The sequence below is a fragment of the Brachypodium distachyon genome, chromosome 5 (genome assembly GCF_000005505.3).
Source record: "Brachypodium distachyon strain Bd21 chromosome 5, Brachypodium_distachyon_v3.0, whole genome shotgun sequence".
NCBI classification, from domain to species: Eukaryota; Viridiplantae; Streptophyta; class Magnoliopsida; order Poales; family Poaceae; genus Brachypodium; species Brachypodium distachyon.
The window spans coordinates 3,420,277-3,433,339 of NC_016135.3; the positions used below are offsets into that span (position 1 = coordinate 3,420,277).

Below are 13,063 nucleotides of genomic sequence, written 5' to 3' on the forward strand. Positions count from 1 at the left end.
CGTCCTGTAATCCCCCGATGCGCCCGGTCTCCCCATTGTCTCCTCCATCTTGCCGTCCCCCCTTTTCTCCAGGAAGGAACTCCCTCTCCCATCCAGGACTGCGACCACCGTGCTGTGCTTAAATCCCCCATAAACACAATGCCAGTGGCCTCCGTCCTTACATGGCCAGGACCACGCGTGGAAGCCCTCGCTCCCCGAACTACCACTTCCACTTCCTGATCGAGAACCAGATCCCCATCCTCCTCCTCCTGCTGCTGCTGCCCCAGAGCCGTTGATGGATCACCGGAAGCAACAGCAGCGGCGGCGGCGGCAGTGCCCCAGTCCCCGCAGCGGAGGCGGAGGCGCGCCGTCGGCGGGCAAGGACGGGGGCGGCGGCGGCGCCGGGATCAAGGTGGTGTACATCTCGAACCCCGTGCGCGTCAAGACCACCGCCGCGGGCTTCCGCGCCCTCGTGCAGGAGCTCACCGGCCTCCACGCCGGCCCCTCCAAGTACAGCACCCAACAGGAGCTTAGCCCCGAGGGGAGCGCCGCCGGCCCAGGCGCCGCCGTCGCGGCGTTCGCCGGCAGCGAGGAGGAGGAGGATTTCTTCAGGGCGCAGCTGCTGGACAACGACTACTCCGTCTTCTCGCCGCCGACGCTGCTCTACGACTACCCGCCGGACAGCAACAAGGTCTAGTCGCCACCCTTGCCGATATATTAATTCATTCCTCCCCCTCCATGTTAATTAGCTGACGTGTGTGTACAGTCAGAGCTCCCTAATTTCGTTGCGTCACACGATTAATTTGCTTGTGTGTGTGTGTCTGTGCCGCTGAGATTAATTCGTGCCTGCTACTCCAATTTGATCGGCCGGCATCGTGAGCATGCGATTGTACATGTTAATTAATTAATTTGGGTCTCGGCCGCTGCTTCTTAATTTCCCCATCTCTCGTGTGGAGAAGGAAGTTCCTGGCCTTAGTGATGTACCTAGCCAGTGTACATATATGTGTGCATAAATATATGCGTAGGTGTTTGCATAATTAGCCGTTCCGTTTTTCCTGTGATTACTGTTTATCTATTTTTATGGACACCTTTCTCATCTAGCTAGTGCATGCCTTCTTCTTTGGCATCATCAGCTGGGAATTTCTGTATCACCATGATCGATCCCAAGACTATACATATATAAACCAAGCCCACTGAAACAGATGTGAAAATACCAGGTTTTTCATTTGGGAGCATTCTTTTCTCCCCCCGTTGCTACTTTTTTTTACCAAGCCCCCCTTACTATTTATTGGGTACTGATAAATCTAGATTTTTAAGTGTTGCTGCTTTGTTTCTTGTGCACGGTTCTTTAGTACTATTTTAAAAATCGTTTGATGTGTTTCACTTTAATTAGCTCTTTGGTTCTTCCAAAGTTCCAGTGCGTTATTTGGCTCATCTCTGCAATTTGCGCATTGGTCTCTTAGACTTGATTGATTCAGGGCACTTTAACTCATTGAGTTTTGTTTATTATTGGGGTTGATTTATCTTAATTCACATTTGCAGCACATTAGTTCCTTGATGTGGTACGTTTCATATTTGCTAGGTCTAATACACCACGTCGCTCAGTGTGATTGCTCCAAGTAATTAAATAGCATTGTGTATAGTTACAGTTGGGTGTTTAGACGTGACACAGGAGTACATATCTTGACATAGTGATGACACACACTCAATCACCGACCACTGTGGGTATATATTTAGCTTTTCAGGCCACTCCTCTTTTTTTCTGAAAGAAAAATACACTGCCATGCTGAAAACTGCTTTGTTCTTTTGGATGTGACATACATGGCATGTTGAATTTGCTTGGAGTGATTTAATTAGCTCGTCTTATCTATGTATGCTCCATAGTCCATCCGGGTAACAAAATATGACCTGCACGTATACCTAGAAGGGAAAGTTAAATGATATTATTTGACGAAATTAGATCATCCTTGCATGCACGCTTGCATGCCTCTAGCAGATGAACACACTATACTAATATAGTGAGAGTAAGCATGGTATGATTTCGTCTTTAGTCTTTAGGATTGTACATTTATCATTTCCTATTTTGAAATGGAGACATCTATAACGATAACGCATGTTATATCATGTTTTTTTGTTATATACCCTCTGTTTCACTATATCTGCCCTTGGTCCCTATGCACACAAGCTAAGGAGACAGTAAATCTAGTAGTAGTTTAATACAAAATAACCTCAAATGAACTAAAAAAAGAAATGCATTGAGCTATTCTCAACACAATTAATAGGGGCACAAGTAAAAACACGCTTGATTTCCTCAATCGATAGATACACTGAGAGTCAACAAAGCACCTGTATCGATAAAGGACTTTATGAAGTATTTGGAAATGTTGTAATCAACTGCGCATTTATGCGGCTGTAAGCGTTGCTGCTATCTGTTGGAGTATTTGGAAATGTCGTAATCAATCATGCTTTGAAGGAGTAGTGCTTAAGGAACCAACTAATCTAATTTTTTCCACTTGCCGTTGGGTTAACTTATGGGCTGGATTATTACAAAAGGATGCTGATCGCGAGAAGTTGAAACGAAGGGGCATCCAGACTCTCGCGTACTGCATTGGAAGTATCCTGTGCTCGTTTTGGATGGATGTTGATGACAAGGCAAATTACATATTGATCCTGCAAACATTTTAGTTTATCGGCATATTCTGTAATTCAGTTGTGCGTTTGTTTTGAGCTGGAGTATGGCGGTTATGTAATGACCATCATGATTAATTTCCCATCGGGCCTCTGGATCGAACCTTGTAGACTTGCGGCTTCGTTCATGAAATTGGGAGCCGAGTTCCTCAATTTGAAAAGAAAGATACATCAAGGCGTAGTCCCCCTCATATACGAGGGACAAAACAAAGGGTCCATCTGTTCATTGTTACCATTGTTCAGTGAAATATGGCCACTAGTCCAAACCATTTGAGCATTTGCCAAACTATATCTACTTGCCGTGTATATATTACATCGGGCTCGCCATTTTAGATACCAATTTCATATTAATTTGGTGATCAAACCAAAATGATTTGCATTGTACCCTTAGGCCATAATTTGCTAAAATATGACCTCTTTGTCTCATTCAATGAAACTCAAGATCTTTTTTGAGCAAGGCAAGATTCTTCCCATCATCTATATCTACCAATTCACCAAAAATGGTTTTCTTTCTATTCAGTTATGTGCAACATGATCAATAGTAAGTTCATGATTCTTTATAGAATTACAATGAGATACCTAACCTAACAATACTACTAGAGTCTTGCACCCTAGGTTCAGTTCATATATATCATGAGCAGTAAATTCCAAGTGTAGAAGCTAAACAAGAAAATTTGTAGAACGCCATGGACATTGTCTTTTTTTGCATAAGATTCTGGACTATATGCATCTTGTGTCTTGCTGCTCTATATCTGTTAAGATTATTGGTCCTTCTAGTGTGGAGTTCTGTAGCAGCGACATTCCCTTAAGTAGGTGATTCAAGGTTTAACGAACCAACGGATGGTCTCTGAACCTTCTATCCTCGTCAAGCAACCTGCAAAGACCACCCAAAACGCTCTTGTACCCCCAACGGCACTGATGATGATTCCGGCGACAGTTCCTCCTACAATCATCTTTTGTCGGTGATGTGTTTTCTATAGTATTCTTGTTTTGTTTGTGGCGGCTCTCTCGTCGCGAGGAAAAAAAACCAAATTTACAAAGCAATCCTCTTAGGGATTAATTAATAAAACCCTAGGTCTAAAGGTGGTGCTGGCAGAGCCCTATGGGACTCATTCCTATCTTTTTGGTATGCCTAACTCTTCCCGCAGTTTTACCATTGTAAGGTTCCTAAAATATCACAAAATAGATTTTAGTCAAAAAAATCCAATAAAACTTGATCAAGACTAAGGACAACATGATATTACAATTCAAATGGAATAGATATGTTTTCAACATATCATGTCCTCACGAGGCCACATGCACTCAAACTCGAGGTAGTCCTCCACTCTGTATACAGGGATTATAAACATTCACAGTTTATCATGTCTTCTGTAGTTGCACCCAAGTGGCCTCCAAGGCGCCCATCTAGGTGTTATCAAGGGTAACATGCCTCCTTTTTATGTTTCCCCTAAATAACCTCGAAAGTAACTCTGTTTATGGGGAAAACTTTGCGGAACACAAACGAACCCCTGTTACCACATAACATGACGCTTAACCTGCACCACAAACACATCCAAGTCTAGGCCATCTCTGACATCCCTTGATCACGAGCGATGACGCGACATGACCCTGGTGATAGAGAAAGTTAGCTACCCGAGATAGGCCGATAGCTGCCCGTAAAATACGATCATGGAGACGGCATCGATCTAAGGTCACCATGGAGACAGACCAACCAACTCGATACCCCTCCATGTCTAGTCATGGTGTTGCCCTATAGGGCTGTTATTGTACAACATTTCAAGGCAAGTGCAGCCTTGCAGAGCCATTGTTGCATCACATTTCGAGGATGCACCTTCAATTAGTGCACATGAACCATCTAGGTCCTAGCAACCACCACCCATGACGCTAGCGCAACCCCGCACAACATCGTGAGCCCTAGCTTGCTCACAACAATTTGGAACTCCAAGAGGTCCGGACGCCTCCAAGAAGGAAGTGAACGCCAACATTGCCGTCTCTGAGTGGAACTTGGATTCTCGCCACGGGAGAGGAATGGAGCTCCATGGTGACGGCTCCAAAAGGAAAACGACAACCTAGGTTTTTGTCGTTATCAACATTGATCCAGTTGTTGAAAACCTTTTGTCTAGAGCACCTCCAACGTACCAAGTCCCATTGGGAAGCACTTGGCCATACGGAAAACGATGGAGCAACACGAGGGCAAAGGGGAAGTCCCTTAGGAAATCTCTTAGGTTATCCAGGAGGGTGTCACAAGAGAGATCAGGGATTTTTGGCTTCCTAATCTTATTGAATTATGAGTGGGATGGAGCTTTGCGTGATATGTATCTTTAACTCAATAGATTGCTCTTTAAACATTGTTTTAGCATATATATTTAGCCAATGCAAATACTTTGGATATGATCTATCCATTGGAGCTAAGATAAGCTACATAGCCCAAATCAAATCATCGACCAAGCCATATCATCCACTTGATTTCCCCCCAAATAATCCCCTTCGACCATTTGGGCGTCCTCATTCTTCATCTGTCATAACCTTCAAGGATCAATCATCCACCTATGTTTGTCAACTGAATCATCTTGCTCTCTACAACATCAAAAACTTCAATTCCATTTATCTTCAACAATGTCCATGTGTTGTCGACCGCTTGAATGATACAACCATGCATCCATGTAAAGACTAAAAACACCCTAGATAAATACTCCCTACATTCATAAATAGATGTCATTCTGAAACATGTGTCGAACTTCCCTAGTTTCGTAATTTTTTTGTGCAAAAAATATTTTTAGCTTGGCGATGTGAAACTAATATGACCAGATTTGTTATAAAAAACACTTTTATAATCACATTTTTCATAGAAGTTCACTAGTATATTCATATGAAAATAACAATAGAAATTGCATATAAGAGACCGCGTTCAAATATAAAACATCGTCTCGAACGGCTAGGATCTCTATGGCTACTAACTTCTCAATATATATATCGTGCATACCTTTTTCTTGGCTCATACTTCACAAATTCATTGAGGTGACTTTGACATCAAACATATATATCATCAAGACTAAAAACTTCACACATGTTTTCCCAACTTGTTAGTCTTGATGTTTTTTTTATCATTAACTACTAAATATGAGTGAGGATCCTACATATTTTCCCTATTTCTTTGGTGACTACTGAAAACCCAGTCAAGTATAAATAAATAATGATTAGTTGCATGTCATTTACACCACAGGATACAGTCAAACACACGTGTTCGGGTATAAATATGTAACATACATAATCAATGACTACATGAATAGCGAGAGTAGGATAAGATATACCAAGGAAAATTAATAAACTCTTAACAACATAAGTAAAGAAATTCTTCATTGACTCGTGCATGGCTAATTATACTTCTGAACATTGGACCCTGGTCTTGGATCATACATCAAGAAATCATTTAGTTGACATTTATATCAAACATACATCAACATGGAACTTATCATATGTTTTGCCAACATTTGGTGTCAATGATTTGGCTATCACTTCCCACCAAAAGTATCATGATTTATTTGGCTAGTTGTAGGGTATGAATATGTGATGCATCTAAGTATCATGAAGAATTTAAGTAAATCGTCCAAGACATGGAATGGACAAGATGTGCACGAAGTGTTCCATGGGGATAGGAGCACTAGGACATAGCACTTAATATGATCACATCGGAAAATCTAGAGGAAGATATATGATGTATCAAATGAAAAAAAACTATCAAATTGATAAGTAAATGTACTCAAGAATTTTAAATGGTTGTGAATGTTGGCTTAATAAATCATGCACAAGACAAGACACAACTAACACAAGGTTTAAGTACATAGATTGCCTCCAGGATACCTAAGATGTAACAGACAATTATAACATCTACCATGGCTAATGAAAAGCTCACAAAAAACATCAAAATCCCTCTAAGTGGATTTTTTGAGGACTATCAACATTAGACACAAAAATGGAGTGGCGAAGTCATGTAAGGGAGTGTTGAGGTATGTAGCGGCGACTAAATTGAAAAATATCGATGATGAAGCTTGAAGTGGTCAATGTCGGCAGTCTTACTAGAGAAAATTGGAGATTGACTATCATCTATACATATTAGTACATATAGAAAATTGATGCTTGACTACATAGCTTTGTTAGTACCCTTGCGGGATAGTTCATCTCTTTAGCTTTTCTTTGCCGTAAGTCTCCTCTAACATCAGGTTCTCCTTGTTGTATTCTTTACCATATTGACTCAGTAATTGTCTATCTTATGTCATATTGTCGCAACAAAACTCAAGCGCTCAAAACAAAGTGTTCACACCTATTTCAACCATGGCGTATTGCCATCACAAAAATTATTAAAGCCTTTATACTTCCACGACAACAAAAGGAAATACAGATCCAATCATGAACAACGATGAACAAGATTACATCCATCACCATAACCTTTGCTACCAGCAACAAGAACATGACCATGAATGGTTAAGAATAGAACAAACAGTGACTTAGGTTTAATGGTTGGGTCAAAGAAATTGGGGGAATGTGAAAAATTTGAACCCCACAAGATTCATCAAGGGAGGTCACCACAACTGGGGTTTGAGACACTTGGCCTGATAAACACTAGAATTTAAGGAGATGCCCCTTTATAGGTAGAGGTGGCTATAGCTCTACGAGGTCTCTAGAGATGATTGTGGGGGTGGTAGCGCCTTTTCAAGTAGTCCTTCGTCATGCTTAACGCGAGACACGATGGCACAACACTCTTTGGTCAACAAATAGATGAACACTTTGGGATCATGTGGTTCGATCCAATTGATCTGATATCAGAAAAGTGCAAAGTATTACTGAAAGATTTAAGCCATCCCATGTGCATTAGCAAGGTTCGATGCCGCATATCAAACAGAAGGTAATATGTGACGTAAAGCCATAATAAGGAATGCTGGTCCATCTGAGTCAAGTTAGCCTAGCATGCCTAAGATGGAGTTAATTCGGTTTATTAAAACACTAAATTGCCGTCATGGTGTTGAAATTTGTTTTAGATAAGATATGCCTCATGTAACAATAACAAGGAGAATTTTGCAAGAGGTTCGAGTCCTAGCACTATAAGGCAACTCTAAGCAAGTTTTGAATGCAAATAGAAAGAGTTACAAACTCCAAGGGGATTCGTCATCGATTTCTTATGACATTGGACAATCGACCAACTGCCCCCTAAGACAGGTGTGGTCTCAACCATCACACTTCTCGAGATTTCAACAAGTATCTACATGAAAGATCACCAATGAACTCAAGCATTTCTAAAATAATAAAGTAATATAGCTCCAACTTATGCTCAAGACAACAAGAGTTAAAAAAAACTTATGTATATGTTCCGTTACTAGGCCTAATCTCTAATCACCTAATATCTGAGCACCGGAATGATCTTGAAATACCAAGAGCTATTGAGCTTTTTGAAGCTTGGCACAATAAGAAATTGGCTTAATCAGTCATCGGAGGCATACAAGCTTCCATATATGGCCTTCACTCTAGAGACGAATTGATGGATATTTTACCAACAAACTGTTACTAACCGAACAAATTAGGTCATTGATCGGATCATCCACCTAGTTAATATATAGTCATTAGATTTAGCCTGGATCATCTCATATATGCATTAATGGATTCTCTCTTTGGCCCAATCATCTAGCTAGTTAGGACCATTCAACCTATATTGGGATTGGGAAGAGAACACCTCTATCTTGATTGTTTAACACTACTTACTCCTGATCAATTGTGATCATCTAGCCCTAACACCTTATCTTCTCATCCTTTGTTAGATCAATGATACAACCTATTGTCTAGACCACTAGGATCATCATTCGGTACTCTTTGAATTTATGAACTTTTGTTTACTCATGAAACAACAACTTTAATTTGCCACTATCTTAATCCTTTTCCATGGGCTTCCACCCGCTACAAGCATCATTGTAGGTAGTCCTAAAGTGCATCACACTTGGAAAATGTTTACTTAGATCAATAATCATTGACCATCTTAAACATTGTGGCAATGAATGTTCATTGTCAATATAAAGACACCCTAGCTTCTAGTGATCCATTCCCCCGTTTCTTGTATGATTACCAAGCTACTAACCTTTGACCTTGATATTCTCATGCTTTAGAAACAATATATCTTTAGAATAATAATCATTGGCCATCCTAAACATTGGGGTGATGTGCGTGTGATATTTTCAATTGACTATTTATCCTCATTTGGGGTTGGATGATTTACATGTGATATTTTCCAAAACAAAGTTGTCATGATTAGTTTCACAGAGGGTGCTAATTCGCTAAGTTACAATTATAACTCCACAGGTCATGATTACACAAGGGAGATTAGTGATATTTTCACACGCTTCTAGATTTTCCTCACATTTAATAGTTGACTAAAGCGATTAGGAGGAACTATTGGTGCATCAAACTACACTATCTTACCTTGGTTTCTGAAACAAATGTCATGGGTTTATTAATGTTGAAGTCTTGTCAATACCTACATGGTTCTTAGACGTGAGACCCCTGGTGACCTTAACCAAGGAAGGATTGCCAAGAAAGATGCATGCCCTTGCTTCGATGCACTTGCTTGAAGTCTTGAGTGCACTTATTCAAAGAGAAGAAGGTCTGCCTTGGGTTTGAGCGCTTGTATTGTTGTGAGGAAATGAGAGGAGAAATACTTTAGAGTGCTTCAACAATGAGTAGGAGATTCCGGACATTCCCCCACATTAGTAAATAATATCTGTTGGTTTGCAACTCTTTTCTTGTTAATTCATAATTTACATTCCTGAAGTCTCTTGTCAATCTAGACTCTAAATAGGTTGCAAAAAATCATAACCACCACATTGGTTGGGGCATCGGTTTGCAAAGTACAGTAACCTATTGTAGCTTGTCGTGAAAACCTCTTCCATTCACCAAATTGCAGAAAAATTAAATTTGGCCAAAAGTTCAAACCATAAGCCGCCGCTTCCTTATGCAAACTGGTCCCACCACTAGTATAAAATGCAGCTTCTGTGTGGTAGTATGAGTAGACTAGACAGTAGGCGACACTCACTTTCTGCATTTTAGAACATCGGTTGCTCCCTCTGAATCATGAATATGCCCTTTTAGCCTTCCCAGCTCTTCAGAAAATATCTTTCTACGCTTTTAACATACGTCTGGTCATTTGTTCCTACTTAATCCTTCATGAATTTCATCAAAATCAGAACCTTCTGACCTCTAGATGCAATGTATCAGTTGTGGTTTATATTAGCAATCACATTTGGATGGTCCAAGATATATTGAGAATGTGAGAGATACGTTTGAGAGGAAAGCGAGGAGTGCCCACAAGAGAGAGTTTGTGGAATTGACTGAATGATAACATGGCATTCCACCACACCTAGGCACAACCCTAAAAAAACTAGATAGCGACTAGGAAGGAAATATTATATATGGTACTAGAATTTGTTTAAATCACATATATGCATTTCCAAATATTTGTGGATTCTCACAGTATATGAGGGAATTTCTTGTTTTGATAAGTTGTGAACAATTCTGGGTTTGATGGTACTGTCTGAGACAATTCTGAATACTTTTTTTTGTGACAAATAGTGACTGATTCTGTGTATCCATAATACTCTCAAAGGTAGTACATTCATAATGTGTCTTAGTGTTTATTATATTGTTGAAATATTTTAGGTTTTTCTTGATTCAGTTTATGATATATCAATCAATTGTGTTTTCAAGTATATGAATGGGTTTAACATGTAAAACATTAAGGATGCTACTCTAACTAGAATAGCATTGTGAGCTTGTCCAGGACATCAAGCATCACAACTTAATCAAGCATAACACTTACGAAAATCCACTCAGATTGATTATAGAATATCTTATAAATGAAATAGCCATGGGTTTACAAAATTTAAACTGATCACCGAATTGTGTTTACATTCTGTCAATAGGAGTCTGCTTCTATTCTTCTTAATGATCATAACTACTAAAAACTATGGGCAGTTAATACTTAGTAACTGTCTGGTCCAAATCTATGGCATGATTTGGTAGAAAACAGAAGGCTCCTTCGTCTATGTATGCTGGTTTTTTACCCACCTAATGTTGTCTAATTTTGTCCGCTAGTTTTCTACTCTCTTTTTCCACTAGTCAGGTGTGGAAATTGTTCTGTACTACTTTTATGATACCAGTGCTGTAGTGTGCTATTGTGTCCGGTGTCAATAATCAACTAAGATTTGTTGTGGAAAGTTTTTGTATAGAATCAAAATTAAAGGAGCAGAAATATCTACAGTAAAAGTTTGGAAAGCAATGAAAAATGCACTCAACTAATTAACCTTTGCATGGAACCTACTGGATATATATTAAACGAATGATTGCAAGTTAGTTCAGTCCTGTATGCTTTTCTGTTCATGATGTATTGGCAGATAGCCAATGATAAGCAAATTTTAAATAAATCAAGGCATTTATTTCTCTGAAATGGGATAAGTAGTATAGTTGAGCTATTTATCTGAGCCGGCAATTCATACTTTTCATCCTTTTATGGGTTGGAAAATAGCTCACTTGATACCTCAGTTTAAGTATCAGCTATTTCTGTGTGGATGATTTTAGTGTACTGGCAGTATCTTCAGTGCTTTTTGGTTGATCGGAATTCGGAAGCCTGGCAGAAGTCGTTTGGCTGAGACCGAAATCAATTTATCCCCAAAACTCATGATATGGCTTGCACATTGCTACTCTTTTGTTCTTGTTATAGCATGTGGTGTCGTGATGTGTTCTTGTTTTCTGTCGACATGCAGTGTTATATGATCTGTCTCTGAACTTGCTTCAGACACAACCGTGTGTGATTGCAGTTTAACCTGAAACCGAAATTAGACCACAACTTTAACTCGTTTTCAGTGAAAACCACATACTCCCTCCGTCCTATATTAAGTGACTCAAATTTGTCCAAATATGGATATATCTATATCTAAAAAGTGTCTAGATGCATGTAATAGAAAGTCACTTAATATGGGACGGAGGGAGTATTTATTTTTCTACACTAGTTCTGTAAGTATAACACACTCTGCTGATCTTGTGTTAAAAAAAGATCCCTTTTCTGTGTTTACATTCTTTGCAAATCAAAAGTTTACCAACTACCAAGCTCTGTGTAAGTCAGCAGTGCCTTGTAGGCTTGTACTTGGGTTGAGACCAGGTTACCATTTTCTTGTGCTCATTGGGGAATGTTGAAACTGGAAGTGGTTACTGGATTACTGCCTTTTACTGAGTTTGACATGCTGTTGCAGAGCACAGACCTTTCCATGCACTTTTTCAAATTTAATTGCTGCTCTAGTCATCTCTTACTGTTTTGTTATTTCCCCTCAAGTTGAGAGCAACTGGAGTGCTGATGAGTGGACTCATTACTAACCATAACATCTCGCTTTGCATTCGTAAAGTTTTCATTTGGTAAAGCGTAGAAGAATTACGATGTGGTGACTGGTGAGTCGTACTACAACTCTAGACTGTCGAGCAAAACTGAAACCATAAGATGAAGGAAGGATGGATTACCCTGTGATTCAGAGATGATGAAACTGTCCAGCAGCCTCTCTATCCAGATTTCTGAATCTTTGGAAAGAAGATGATGCTTGGATGGATACATATCAAACTTCTGCTTGCTTCTACCTGCCTTGCTTGGCCATGCATGAGATAATAAAATGTTGCTTCCTTCCGTATTGTTTGTTGGTAAGTAAGCTGGTCGGTTCCTCGACAGGATGATGAGAGTGAAGGAGAGGAATGATTTCTCTCGGCCGTGAAGGAAATATCTTATGTTACAGGATAATGCTTGCGGAAGGGCCGGATAAGGTCCATTTATATACAGTTTAGCTCACATGCAGTGCGAGACGGACAAGCCGTTTGGACTCTCTGATCTTATCCGGATCAACACAACACAGCCACTCAGGTCTCGGCATGTGCTGACTAGCAGCTACTTCTTGACCTTAACTTGCATACATCCGCTTTAGGACTCTACATAAAAATGCCAAATTTGCCAACTGAGATAGCTCGATACGAGATTAATTCAATCGATTTCCTCGTCAGAGAAATGAGAAAAGATGGACGTTTCTGACAAAACAAATTGGCCTTGCAACTGAACTCCACTCATCAGCACTCCCAGAAAAATAAAATCCCAATCATTTTGATTTACCTTTCCGGACTTCCGGAATAGGTTTTGGCCGTCACTTTAGTTGCTCGTTGAGTCATTTCATTTGTTGCGATATCCATCACAGCTGTCAGTCTGTCGTAGAAAGACGTTACAAGACGCGTGTCACATGGGCCCCAGTATCTAAAACTGTGGAGCCTCCACGTGGATTCGTGGCCTGGGCCCGAGCCCGGGCGAGTGCGCCAACTATTGATTGGG

The 13,063-nt window shown here is 40.1% G+C and overlaps 1 protein-coding gene and 1 long non-coding RNA gene across 2 annotated transcripts; one reads left to right on the top strand and one right to left on the bottom strand.

Moving 5' to 3' along the window:
* On the top strand, window positions 1-2,832 carry LOC106865623. The gene is made up of 2 exons (XM_014896036.2): window positions 1-670; window positions 2,533-2,832. The coding sequence occupies exons 1-2, from the start codon at window positions 275-277 to the stop codon at window positions 2,662-2,664; spliced, it is 528 nt and encodes a 175-aa protein (XP_014751522.1). The 5' UTR covers window positions 1-274; the 3' UTR covers window positions 2,665-2,832.
* A 2,144-nt stretch (window positions 2,833-4,976) lies between these two features.
* On the bottom strand, window positions 4,977-12,503 carry LOC104585279. The gene is made up of 2 exons (XR_002960745.1): window positions 12,217-12,503; window positions 4,977-11,528 (listed from the first exon to the last, which is right to left on the bottom strand). It is a non-coding gene; the product is annotated as an uncharacterized LOC104585279 (long non-coding RNA).
* Between the last annotated feature and the right edge of the window lie 560 nt (window positions 12,504-13,063).

Coding starts and splice junctions, on each gene's coding strand:
- LOC106865623 (XM_014896036.2), top strand. CDS start 275: ATGGATCACCGGAAGCAACAGCAGCGGCGGCGGCGGCAGTGCCCCAGT. Junction 671..2,532: donor ACCCGCCGGACAGCAACAAG/GTCTAGTCGCCA, acceptor TTATTACAAAAG/GATGCTGATCGCGAGAAGTT.